Source organism: Phyllostomus discolor, chromosome 4 (genome assembly GCF_004126475.2).
Source record: "Phyllostomus discolor isolate MPI-MPIP mPhyDis1 chromosome 4, mPhyDis1.pri.v3, whole genome shotgun sequence".
Lineage (NCBI taxonomy): Eukaryota > Metazoa > Chordata > Mammalia > Chiroptera > Phyllostomidae > Phyllostomus > Phyllostomus discolor.
In genome coordinates this window covers 203,438,270-203,452,080 of record NC_040906.2, presented here as the reverse complement: position 1 = coordinate 203,452,080, position 13,811 = coordinate 203,438,270, and the positions used below count along the sequence as shown (strand labels likewise).

Sequence of the window (13,811 nt, the reverse complement as noted above, 5' to 3'; positions counted from 1 at the left end):
GTCTGTGTCAATTTCAAACCTGACATACAGAAATAGACGCACTCTATACAACTAAAGCTCTTTGGGGTCCTCAATACTCTTTAAGAAGGTGGAGGAGTTCTGAGACGAAAATACTGGAGAACTGCTAGGCTGGAATAACAAGCCGTATTGAGACCCTTCACTAAACACTCGAGAAGAATTGCGTTAAAACTGTAGCTCACACTGCATACACAAAATTATATTGCGGAGAAACGACTGTGCCAAACTTAAGAAACAAAATACAAAGGTTCTAGAGGGCAATGAAGGGATTATTTGCATAATTGTGGGATGGGGATATAAGGCACAAAGCGTGAGATAGGAGCCTTGTGGCACAAGATTTATAGATTGGCTTTGGTAATAAACGAAACACTTTTGTGCGTTCGGGGAAGTGACCAATTGGCAGAGACTACTGGCAGAGGATACTTAAGAGGGTTCTTCCTAAGAGCGCATACGGAATGTGTTGGCAGAAGAGCAAACAGCCCAGTTAAAGTACGGACAGAGGGCAGCCCCGGCCCACTGTGGCGGGAGGAAGAAGGTCAATAAACATGAAAAGAGGTACAAGCCAATTTTCATCCAGAAAATGGAAGTTAAAGCAGTGAATTGTTCTCAGCCCATCACAGTGGCAGAAACGGGGGCGCTGGAAACACGCAGTGCGGGTGAGGACGGAGGGGACGGGAGGGTGAGTCGGTGCGCTCTCTTTCGGGGGCCACTCGGCTCATCAATCAGCACGTAGAATACGCTTAACTTCCGGCTCAGCGGGCCCACATCTCCGCGTGGGTCCTACAGACATGCTGACCCTTCTGCACAGAGGAATACAGACAAGGAAATCCTCCCCCTTATTTCTTGAGCAGCAAAAGAATGAAAACATCTGAATGTCTAACAATAGGATGCACTACGGTTCATCTGTTCTCTGGAGTTACAGAAAGAACTTGAAGAAAATGAAGTCGATGTACACGTGGACGTGGAAATACTTAAAAATCAAGCTGTAGGACGATGCAGAGAGCACGGCCCCTTCCAGGCACCAGCAGCCCCTCCCCCATGCCCCCACCGTGTATCGGTCCACGTGTCGGAATGCACACACAGGAATTCACTCTCTTATAAGAGGGAGCACTTGGAGGGAGCCACGGAAACCGATGAGGGTTCCTACAGAGGGAAGGAGCTTTGCTCCCTTTGCATCTCACCTATTTCACAGTTTTTAGGGTGAGAATACACTCTTGCATTACTTGGATGATTCTAAAAACCCAACAACCTCCTCCCTCACTTTGTGATCTTATGAGACGCAAGTGACGCTTATTCTTCATGGAACCCCCTCCATCACACGGGGGAGGGGCAGCGGGAAGCCTCGGTTCCCTGGGTGGGAAGAGGGAACTCTGGTTCTGGCAACGCTGCGCTGGTAAACTGGGGTTGTTTAACCTGCAGCTGTTGAGAGAACCCAGGACACCCGTCCTACCTGTTTGTTCTCCGAGGATCAACAGATATCAGTTTCCTGGAGGGGCCCTGAAGGCCGAGACTTAGGGAGGGCCTGAGCGGCCTTTGTTAACGTTCTGCCAGGCTGACGGTGTCCTTCTTTTCCGTGGGCACTCGGCCAACTCCAAGTGTTCTACCAGGTTCCATGCAAACAAAACGATGCCTGTCACGCTGTCTGTGTCTCTCAGATGACGGTCCGAAACGACCGGGGCCTTGCTCAGGACAGGGGCCTGCCTGCCTAGTGCCTCGCCCCTCTGTCCCTGTTGGAACGCCCCCATCTTTCCAAGCCCCGTGCAGAGGCTACCTGCCGACGCCTCCCCTGGCTTCCCTGCGGGATGCGCATCTTCCTCCTGGACTCCACTGCCCCGCCTCAAGTGCACTTTCTGAGTCTCTGTGACACTTGAGACTTACTCTGCCTTTAAGAAATCGGAAGCCGAGCCTACTGGATGTTGACCTGCAGAGCTGTGCGCTAATACATTTGTGTTGCTTTAGGCCTCCAAATTGTGGCTTTCTGTTACAGCAGCAATGGGACGCTTCTTGCTACAACAGCTGGGCACATGCACAGCAGACCCGGCAGAGGCCGTGGCCTGGAGGTGCCACGGTCCTTCCTGCACCCGAGCTGTGTCGGGATGCTGCAGGGTGCTCATCACCCACTCAGAGCAGGTTGTGGCCACCAACCTCCGGAACGTGGAGGCCACGCTTAGGTCGCCGCAGCCCGAAGTGGGGAAACGTCAGGCTGTTGGTGGAGGGGCAGCGGCGAGATACGGCAACGCTGGAAAGATAGTAGCCAAGTTTTCAAACACCGGGCCATAGGGGAAACGCTACCTCTACCTGGGAACGACACGCTGAGGGAAATGAGCTCAAGTTTGCTCTGGACCCAATGAGGGCATGTCTGCCTCGTCCAGGTAGACAGTTTCTGCAGCAGAGCCAGCAGGCCACTTTGGACACACTGCTGCCCTTCCTTTCTTCCCGTCAGCAACACCTGTCCACTTCCTTTGGGGGAACGCAGTGCCCCTGACCGTACAGATCACGAGCACAGCCACACCGGGAGAACGAGCAGACACATGTGCTCCTAAAGAAGGTGCTGGCAGAGTCTGCCCGTTGCATAAACCGCCACAGAAGGAAGCCTCCCAGACACCGCTCCCGCCCGGCGTGGAGGCAGTGCCGTGGCGCTGAGCGTGGTCACGTGAACTCCAAGCAGTTGGCGTCCTCAGCATGGCACTGCGGAGTGCAGAGTGGCTGACTACGGCGGGTCAGAACACAGACACGAAGGGTTGACAGAAATGAGTCGGCTCTCGTAACTAGCTCTGCTGGAGCAGGCATCAGAAGCTGTTACCTCTGTCTAGGACTTGCTGCCCCTACCGCCTTCCCTTAGGACTTGTGCCCGGATCGTGAGCTGGTACGATCTGTGAGCTGGGGCGGGGGGGCGGGGGTCTGCAGCAGACAACACAAACACCCTGCAACAGCCCAGCCAGGCGCAGCTCCTCTGCTCCAGCCGGGGGCGGGGCTGTATCTGAGGGTGCCTCGTGAGGGCCACGTGGAGCAGTGGGAGCCCAAAGGCCCCCAGGAATGGAGCAGCTGAAATCCCCAGGCTTCAGGTCAGCCTTTCTGACCAGCGAGAGGTCACTGCCTTGGCCTGTCCACTGGAATGCATGCACGTGACATGCACACCTGAGTGAAGCTCTTCATTCTTTGAGGATTCTCTACCACAAGACGATGACTCCTGGGAATAATGAGAAGTTCAAGTCCAGTCTGCCTGGCTACGTGAGGAAGAAAGAGAGCTGGGTCCCAGCGGGAGCTGGTTGGGGGGGTGGCCAGCTGACTGATGCGACACCAGTGAGTGTACATAGTAGGTGGACAGGGGAGGGAGTGGGAGCCCACGCATAACCTCAATGGGTGAACCTTTTTCTCTCGAGAAGTTCAAAACACTGTAGTGCATGCCCATGTACACTGTAGGGGAGGACAGGACTAACCGAATGACTCGAGACTGACCACCTTCGTCCACTCAGGGCTGTGGAAAGGTGTTCCGTTTCTAAAGATAAACACGGAGTATCTGTCCTGCCCAGAGCAACGCCACCCTGACCCCCCGACAGAATCCCCTCCCAGGCTCAGGGGATCCCAACTCCCGGCTGCCTACCAAGAAAGGGTCGCCCACGGGCCTCCTTAAGTATCCCGCAGGGACCACCCACTGATCCGCAGGAAGTGAGCTGCAGGCTGCAGCCTGAACCAACCTGGTCCAGCACGAATGGGCGTGCGCCTGGGGGTGGGCAGGAAGTCGCACTCGGCTTTCTGGCGCAGGGGCCCTCCCACTGGAACGAGGCTGAGAGAGTCGCTGCGCAGAGCCAGAGCTCAGACGCCACTCCTCGCCCAAGTGACCGCCACCAGGGGGTCCTCCGGGCGCGTCATGGAGCGAAACAGAACACGATTTCCGAGAAGACAGGCCGAGGCCCGGGGTGGGGAGGGAGCTGAGCGGAAGGTCAGGCCACCACTTAGTGTGCCGGCCTTGGGAACGATGGCACAGCCGCCAGAAAGGATATCTCGCCGGACTGTCCTTGAGCGCATTCAGGAAGCCCGTCTGCTGTGATCCTGCGGGAGTAAGACCCAAGTTTAGTGTCCGCGCGTTCGCCTCCGGTAAAGCAGCCTTCACGCCGAAAGCTCTCTCGTCTACCCGAAAGTAACAGGCGTCTCAAGATCAGTTAAGTAATTACATGTTTTTTCTGCGGGCCGTGGCCCCTAGCACCCGGGCCCGAGGCTGAGATCCCACTGAAGTCGTTCAGCGAGAAGACGGCAGATGCGTGGCTAGACCCAACATCTGCGGGCTAGTTTTTTTTCAATGACAAAAAAAGCAGATGGATGTCTGCACGCTTTCCCATAAATTATAGTTGTGATGACTCCTTTGTTCGCCTCGTTTTCACAGGAAAACAGAACATTGTGTGCAATCTTTTCCTCTTCTTTTATGAAAGACTGTTTTCCCGGAGTCTGTTAACTCCCGACCCCGGCCGTCCTGGACGCCGGGCTGCGCGTGAAAGACTCTTCCTCTGCGCTCGGCGTGGGCAGACACGTGGAGTGCGGCTTATGACCGACTCCCTTCGGGTGAAGACGATTCGGTGTGGACGGCCTGTGCCGGAGAACGTTTGGGTCAGGACTTGAGTTTTAGTTTATGGGCTGGCACTACGGTTTTTAGGAATAAAAAAGCCCGTAGGAGGAACTGGTGATGCCCCACCCTGGGGTGGTGAGGCCGGGTTCCTGCTGCACGGCACGGAGCCATGCGTGTGGGGACACGGCTTGGCCCCCAGGCAGCCGTGAGATGGACAAGGAAAATGGATAGAGTTGGACTGTGGCAGTTTGTGCTGTTGCGGCTGCCGCATGGGAGTTAGAGGCGGTGCCCTAGACCCTCTGTGTAACCAGCAACCCTGTTCAGCTCCGGGACAGCTGCCAGTGGGTCGGCTCCCCATCCTTCCTCTGTGCGTTCCACTCCCTGCCACCCCGTGCCCACTGAGGCACAGGGACGTGCCGTGTGTTAGGGCGCCAGTGCGTGGGAGAACTAATAGGAAAGTTGGGGCATTCTCCTCCCCACTGCTAGGCCAGTGGGGCAAACCCCACAGGGGCTGCGGCAGGTCTCTGAGCAAACACGGCCTGAGGCAGAGTGAGCTCAGGAACCTTGGGGTCACCGAATCCTCACCCCACTCTCCCTGCTCCCAGAGCCCGGTACCTGGCGGGGAGAACTCAGGTGACAGTCCCCCAGTGGCCATCTTAGGGGGATCCTGGGGGACCATGTAAAACCCCTTGCCCTTCCTGAAAGCATCTCAGGTCGCACCAAGTGGGGGTGCGGTGGGGGTGTTGGGGTGCAGAGCAAGAGGAGAGGAGAACCTTGACTTGCTTTGCTTTCATCCAGAATGTTCGGGTCACATGCAGGCAGAGGGGTTCCGAGTGCTTTTTGTGCAGAAGATGGACTGACCGCGCACAAGCACAGACCACGGCAGGGTCCCGCTTTCTGGAGCCCGGCTGAGGGGAGCTTTGGCGGAGACGAAAGTGAGCTGTCAGGCGGCGGGCTTCGCTCTGTGTGTGTGTGCGCTTCCAGAGTTTACGTGTGTGGCCGAGCGAGTGACAGCGGGCCCTTGGTGTCCAGAGTGCAGGGGCAAGGCCACAGACACAACGGGATCGTGTATACGGGAGGGCAGTTGGAAGTTATACTAAAGATGACGTAAAAACGTAGTGTGTAAACTCCGGTTTGTGGCGTCATGGATAATGTGCCGGAGCACCGGTGCTTATTTCTTCCAGAGCGCACATGACTACTTCTCTCGGTTCTCTTGTCCGCTGGCACACAGCGAGGACCCTGGCGACTCTGGCCATTTCTGACTCTGAAAACCGGCAGGAAAGGTGCCCCCGCAGGGCCGCGCCCCCCACCCCAGTCCCCTGGGCACCTTCTCTGATGACTGCCGACTCTGCCCCCGCAACCCCACCCAGGAACCACTCTCAAGCACCGGTTTCAAATTTGTGTCACATTCGGGTGAAAGCATTTCAGTCAGAAAAAACGGGAACCGGGATTTAAAATGCCTGTGAAAGTCTGGCATGGCAAGTCTGGACACTCCATTTAATGTCCAAACTTGACGACTATTTAAAAGAACGAACGTGAAACTTTCCTGACCACCGACTTCCCCGGGGCCCCATACAAACTCCGTGGAAAGAGAGGGGGAGGGAAAGGTTTCCAACCTCAGCCTTAGCCCACACCCCTTTGTGGTTTCTGCTTCTTAGGAAGAAGGGGAGGCATGTACTCAGATACTTTCTGGAACATTCCAGAAAGAGGCTCTGTACTTGCTAATGGGTGGCTGCATTTTAGGAATATGGCCAGGAGGCTCCATTGGACTTGACTGTTGCTAATGGCCCTTGTAATGGAAGTTTAGAGGCTTAAATTGATAGCTCAAAGCCAATTAACTTCCTTCTCATCACTGTCTATTGCAGGAAAGTGAATGACCTAGAGACAAACCAAGTTCAAAGTTATGACCTGCAGACTGGGGAATAAACAATGCTGTTTGCTTAGGTAGATATGTGTGTATCTATCTATCTTTCTATCTATCTGTCTATAAAGTCATTTATACCCAAATCTCATTTTTAATCAAGTTGCTTCCTTTATATGCCAGGGGTGGCTTACCAATGTCCTACCAGGTAAGTGAGCACCTTATCAAATGTGTACCTGTGATACGTAGATTGTGTGCAAGGAAACCTAGTCTTTATCCCCAGACCCCTGTTTCTGGAGAGGTGACCGATCTGCCTGAGTAGACACGCCAATAAAACATGAAAGACTCCGTGCTCTGGCTGATCCCCCAGCGTGCGAAGGGTGGGGAGTGATTTTCCCAGGGGACCCCTTAGCAGAAGAGAAAGCGAAATCGCTAAGGTTGGAACAGGGACAAGCGTGTCCAGGACAAAGTCTTGGGAGTGAAGAGAGCCTGTCCCAGGTATGAGCTGGGCAGCTGCTCCGGGGAGGATGGGGGGGTGGGGACTGGCGCGGGGGGGGCAGTGCCCAGGGGTAGAGGAAGGCAGAGCTGAAACGGGGGGGGGGGGGGGGGGGGGGGCGCGGAAATGCTGGGAGTGAGGAGGGGGCCAGGAGGAGGGGGAAGAGCAGGAAGAGAAAGCCCGGAATGATCAAAGCGTTAAATCAAAATTGAATCAGAAAACCAAAGTCAGGCAAACGGTTACATACGCAATCTGGTTCCGCCAGCATACTTACGAAGAATGACGTGGGTGATAACGAATGCAAATATAAAGACTGTCAGAAAAGACAGAGATAATATAAACATATAAAAAAATCTGTAGTTTCTTTTCCCCACACAGTTGCCTACCCAGGGACAGTGGTGATCAAATCGTTCTGAAATGAGAGGCAGAAAAAAAAACAAGGAAATCAATTAATAAAGTGCTGTTTTTAAACATGCTGGAGCCCCTCCCCCACCACCCAATGCTCCAATAATATAACAAATGACATCATACTACATATTTACAAACTAGCCATTCAGAGCAAGGCTTCACGTTAAGACATTTCAGGAACATAACGATTCTTTCAACAGAACTTGGCTGTTCCGAAAAAAAAAGAGTATACATTTATTCTCATTGCAATTAGCAAAGTAAAGATTTCACCCTTTTGTAAAAAAGATGAAAACAGAAACGAAACACAAACACCTCTTTGGTTCACAGAACAGTGTTTCCTTAAGACGGTACCAACTCCTGTGACTCCAAGTGCTGGGCTGGGCAGGGCAGCCTCGCCACCTCTCGTGGTGCACGTGTGGCAGTAAGTGACCGCTTCTCGGGGCAAGTGACACGGAGTGAGGTCCCAAGGGGCCTGGGACGGGACCGAGGAACGACCCCTGGCCCCCATCCCAATCACTACTGCTCCTGAGGAAACGTGTCCACCCTTTCAGCAGCTGGAGGGGCGTCGGTGTTGTTTTTAAAGGGAACCGCGATCTTCAAGCGCAAGGTGACCAGGCCACTCAGCCCACAACCCTCAGCCCCCTCACCTGTAAAACGAGGAGATTCTATGGGATTCTTGTGGAGTTAAATACAGTAACATCTGGGAGGATGTTTTAAAAAGACCTACAGGATACTTTAGAGTTTGTCGAGAGAAGTCACAGACATGAATACACTTGGCCTTGAAGCATTCCTACGAGGAACACGGTGCCGCCGCCCTATTTTGCGGGCGCACAGACCGAGCTCAGAGAGAAGGCAGCCGGCAGGCACGGGGCCGCACACCTCGGCAGCAGGGGAACCAGACCTGGAGGCCAGGCTTTGCCTGGGCCGATCCCACCTTCCCCACGGAGGGGCTGCCCCCAGCACGTCGTAGCCGACAGAGCGCTGGCTTTGTGCATTCCTGCGCTGTGACACCTCGGTACCCCGGGTGCACACCACGTCTCCTCGCCATGGGAATGTCCCGTGAGCGCGTGCATTTACGATCTGTTCCTCCCTTTGAGGGGAACTGCCAGGTGGATGCGGTATGACACTTTAACACCCCTCACCTCGGGCCGCCTGCGTGGGGAGTGGGGGGGGGGCTAGGCACACGACTTAGCGTTTCACTTGGGCTCCAAGCTTAGCCTCTGCCCAGCTGTCACATTTTGTCTATCCACACGTGCTTTGAAACACACAGAGAGGGCTAGGTGAGGTGTGACTGTGTCAGCAACACATTACGTAGCTATGCAAGGCAGTCACCTTCATTGTTTTCTGGTCACCTGTCATAAATCACTCATCTTTAGGTCAAGTGCAAGCTCACGTCTTGAAAAGGCACCAGGACACCTCGGGACAGTGGTGGCTTAGGAACTGTAGGAGTCGCTACAGTCCGTAAGGGACATCGACGAGCAGCAGCCATCCTGTGCAGAGGACCCCAAGAGAAATCTCCGAGCTCCCTGCCCTGGCGACACCCCAGTGGCCTATGAGACGCCGATGCTCAAAGGAAAGTAACTCCGATGGGTGTACCCGTGTGACTTGCATGTTCACACTGCCGCTGGAAGGTGAACCCCTGGGTACAACAAGGTCATTGCCCCATGTCAGCGACCCACACAGGCCGTGCAGTGGTGAGGTCTACACGAAGGGGTGCAAAGAGAGAAAAAAAATCTGAGCCAGCCAGAAGTTCCTAAGACCGTGAGGCTGGCACATTGAGAGACCTCTTTTCTTCTCTGCACGGCGAGTGGGAAGTGGGGGCGAGACATGGAGCACAGAGCACGTGGAGGGCAGAGCCTCTGGCCCAGCTGTGCAGTCTGGTCTCCAGACCCCAGCAGGGGTGGGGATGGGGGGGCAGGCCCCTCTCTAAGTCACCAGCTGCAGGGAAGACGGCAAGGCTCGGGGTGGGGGGGTCCCTGCGTGTCACTGTGGAGCCCCACGTGGGCCACGGTCTTGGCAGCGCACTGCGAAGCATTTCTGTGGGGCAGGCGGTCGCTGTATTTTTAGCTTAGGAAGCTCACTGTTAGCTACGTGGCTGTGACTGCGCATTCCCGAGGGCGGCAGAGCAACAGAGGAGAGAGAGTGACAGGTGATGTGCAGGAGACCCGGTCAGGGGGCCGGGAGGGGCACTAGGGCGTGGCAGTGTCCCAGGTGTGGGTGTGAACACCTGGCCCTCGGGCAGCCTGCACTGAGAGCAGTTTCCACTCGGAAGCTTGTCTTATGAAAACCTTTTTCACGGCTGAAGAACACTCCACTAAAAACGGAGGCTCACGGAGAAATTCTTTTCGTTAAGGTGCCTCACGCCCTCCTTCGTGTGTGTTGGAAACTCGGAGGTAACAGAAGGCTCCACAGGCCTCTCTGGGGCACGAGGACACGTCGGGGTCCAGGCCTCACGGACTGACGGCGGCCTCACACCCTCTGGCTCCCAACCCGGCACCCTCCCCTCCCCCTCTTCCTCGGTGACCCCTCTGCCGAGTTCTGGCGGCGGCTGCACCCAGGGCTCAGGCTGGGCCTCCTCCTGTCTCCAGGGACTCGCTCTCTCCCTGGGCAATCTCTTGGCCCCGAGATCAAATGCCGACTCTACACAGAGGCACTGAGGTGGCCGCGTGCCGTCTTCAGTAGCAGCCCCGTGCTGAGCAGCTGACCTCTCAAACCTGACACCGGGGAGAACGTCCTGCCGTCCCTCCCCAGAGGCGTTCTTCCTCCCACTTCCCGCCTCCCTGCTGCTCGGCCCAGAAGCCCAGGCACCGTCCTTGACCCGTTCTTTCCCTCGCCCTCACGTCCGATCCATAAGCAAGTCCTGCCAGGGACCCCCATTGTCATCAAAACTCAGCTTAGTTATTTGCTTTTATCTGCCAACTTTATCCCCAGCCTTTGCTAAATACCTGTCAGGTGACTGAAGAATCCCTCATACCACCCAAAGGACCCACAGGAGTAAGTACATTGTCCAGTGTCGCAAAGGCGATGGGCAGTAAGGTCGGGACAGGCCCCAGCTCCAGCCGCCTCCAGAACCCGTGACCACTACATGCCACGTGCCTTTCACAGTTGCCACGTGCCCGGCCGCGCCAAGCGCTGGGACTACTAAGAGGAAAAACAACGACACCACGCTCCACGGCTTCAAGGAGTGCCTTATCTTCTTTGGTGAGGACACCGTATTTTCAGACTCCAGAATACGGGTATCCCGCAGACCCCGGGCCGGAACTCCCAACACAGGGAAACCTAATCTAGTGTTACACCAGGCTGCCCTCACCACACACAATGGTCTCCCTTTATGGGGCAAGGATAGAACGGTACAAGGGGTGTCTCCCCCGCCCCCCCCCCACTTCTGCTATAAATGCATCCACCCTCGTTCCGAGGCGCCGGCTGGGCCCAGGCGCTGCCGGGGGGCGGTCTGAAGGGAGGCCGGTGGTGTTTGTGTGGCTCGGTTTCCAGGGAGAAAGAGCAGAGCAGCTGCGCGCAGGCTGACCCGGACGTGGCTCCTGGGGACCTGAGCCAAACACCCATCGGCTGGAAGGGACGACATCTGGAGGAGGGGAGGGGACCCAACAGCTGGCCACGAGCTGCGTGCAACCACAACATCTGAGACGTTTCAAACGCCTATTATTAGAGGCCGGGTTGCGTATTTCTGTGCGGACACGTGGAAGGGCGGCCGCTCTGTACTGGCGGGCGGGGCGGGGCCGGCCACGTGTGACGGGAGGATCTTCGGGAAAGCACGTTGAAGCTGTTGCCACATCCCTTGGTTCTGAAGGTGGGATCCTGCCAGGAGGGAGGGGTCTTCTGCTCCAGCATCTCTGGAGAGTTCTTAGGAGCTGCTCCCCGAAAGAGGCTGCACTGGAACCGAGCCTGGGGCAGGGAACGGGGGAGCTGATACACCCAGAAGGTTCTCTAATCATGTGAGATCTAAGTTAGCTAGCTGCGGGTGGGGGGGCCCTGACCGCACCTCAGTTAGCATCTCCCTGCCCTGCGGTAGGTTGTGGATTCTCCTCTCCTTCCCCACGTGAGTCCTGGGGGTGAGAAATCATTTCTCGGCACCCCAGTAGCCCTGGCACGTGGCAGACACTCCACAGACATGCCCTGAGAGAAGGAAGCACACCTTTCATTGCCTTAGGCTCCCGAGCGATCCCTGTTCCTGGCTGCCAGGCGGAGACAGACACTGGGAAACGATAAGGCTTCCGGCAAGCCAGCCACAGGAGTCAGCGGGGCCTGTGAAATCTGAGTCTGTTCAGAGACCGCTGAGGGTTAGAAAACCGTGACTCAAGGCTGAAAGAGCTGAGCGGACAGTTGTCAGGGTGAGTTGTTGGGCTCGAAGAAAAAAGAAGTGGCCTCCGCCCTCCCTGCGCTGCTAACAGTGGGGAGGCAGAGGCGGGTTTACGAACAACAGCGCCGCAGGACAGGACACCACAGGGAGACCCGGAGGCTAAGGGGGGAAGCACGTGGGGAGGGCGGGCCCTTTTGACAAGTCAGCTGCCCTCTGATTCTAAGTGGCGAAGGCGGTCCCGTGAACGTGGCCAGGGAAATGTGGTCTAGGAAGAGGAGTTATGGTCCTATTTCATTGACCTAAAACTTGAAAGACGAATCAAAACAGTATTATTAATGATCATTAAAACTGCCCTTCAGTGAGTGCCTGCTGCGTCATTATTTCATTCGTTCTTGACGACAGCCCCACGCTTTCCAGAGGGGGGACGTCCAGGGAGACACGGAAGTGCCCCCAGGGTGGGCGGGCACCACATTGAGCAACACATCGAGCACTGGATTGAAGGAAGATTTAATTTCTGGGAGAGATGGAATATGAAAAAGAGCCCGTAAAAAGAAGGAGAAATGGAGAAGCATTAAACCTGGACAGGACAGAAAGAAACGCTGAAATGTTAGGGGAAAAGTACTCACAAACGTCATATTTGAATACCGTGTTCAAAAGTGTCAAGAACTTGAACTCTCCCGGGAGTGGGGCTCTAATCTAGGCCCTCAGGAGTGGGGTCCAGAGATGGGTAAAATCACAGCCTGTAGGTTGAGCATGGGTGGCTGAAAATTCCAAATTTTCCGTGCCCTCGTGGGCTCTGGGAAGACTGTGTGCCTCAGCTTGTTCGGGAGAAGGGGAAAATACTCCAACTTCTTTCTCCAAGAGGGCCTTCAGAGGCATGTGAAATAAGAGATGTGAACATGCAGATGAGATGTAAAACTTCTCATTTGAATGATAATTCCATTTTAATTAAGTTATGTGATTTTAAATGTATGAAGTGGAAAAGGACTTTTCCTGGAACCTAGGACATTTGAAGAAAATCTCGGAGGCCTTGAAGGAAGAGCTTGAGGGCAATGCGGTCATCACGGGGGAGTTTAACACCCGCTGTCGACAGTGGACGGATCTTCCAACAAAGAATCAACAAAGTCCTGGCTGGGGTAGCTCAATGGATTGAGTGTGGGCTGCGAACCAAAGCGTCGCAGGTTCAATTCCCAGTCAGGGCATATGCCTGGGTTGCAGGCCACGGCCCCCAGCAACCACACATTGATGTTTCTCTCTCTCTCTTTCTCCCTCCCTTCCCTCTCTAAAAATAGATAAATAAAATCTTAAAAAAAAAAGAATCAACAAGGATATTGTGGCATTGAATGGCACTAGAGATCAAATAGATTCAGTTATTTACAGAATATTTCACCCCAAAGAAGCAACATATGCATTATTTTCAAATGCACATGGGTCATTTTCAAACACAGACCATGAGGTAGGACACAAAACAAGCCTCAACAAATTCAAGAAACACTGAAATCATATCAAGCATCTTCTCAGATCACAACGGCCTAAAAGTATGCAACACTAGAAACCAACCTCCAGTAAAAAACACAAAAAACTTTCAAAGACATGGAGACTCAATAACGTGTTACTAGGTAATGAATGGGGTTAACAATGAGTTCAAGAAAGAAGGCAAAAAGTATCTGGAAACAATCATACAGATGGAAATGAACGCACAACAACCCAAACCCTGTGGGACCCGGCGCAGGCAGTCCTGAGAGGAAGGTCACAGCCATACGGGCCCGCCTCATGAAGACAGAAAATCCTCAGATAAATCCAGGACATTTTACCTCCAAGATGAGAAAAACATTTGCCTTTTGTTTTCTTAGAATAATGACTATTGAGATACAGTGGTCCCTATTGTTACCTGGCTTTTACAGTTCCTACATAATTCATAAATTCAGGTAATAGGAACATTTAAATATTTAACTGGCTAATGTATCAGAGGACCGCAGTCTTAGACACTGAATAATTCATGCTGTGCTAAGACTTTCAGCGAAGTCTAAGTTAGAACAGCCGGCTACTATGTTCCATGGCTGGTCGGTTCCCTGGAAAGCAACTTCACGTGCTCAGTGCCCTCCGCTCTCGTTTTCTCCCCCTTTTCTGAGTCCTGGTCATGTGC

The 13,811-nt window shown here is 54.3% G+C and overlaps 1 protein-coding gene across 3 annotated transcripts in view; it reads right to left on the bottom strand.

The window, feature by feature from the left end:
- ZDHHC14 (zinc finger DHHC-type palmitoyltransferase 14) overlaps positions 1-13,811 on the bottom strand; it is a 218,612-nt gene that overhangs the window by 26,600 nt on the left and 178,201 nt on the right. For all 3 annotated transcript variants that reach the window (XM_036024937.1, XM_036024935.1, XM_036024936.1), the window contains 2 exons: positions 7,214-7,351; positions 4,023-4,071 (listed from right to left, as the gene is read on the bottom strand). In XM_036024937.1, coding sequence (XP_035880830.1) covers positions 4,023-4,071; positions 7,214-7,351 — 187 coding nt within the window. The remainder of the gene's footprint in view (positions 1-4,022; positions 4,072-7,213; positions 7,352-13,811) is intronic.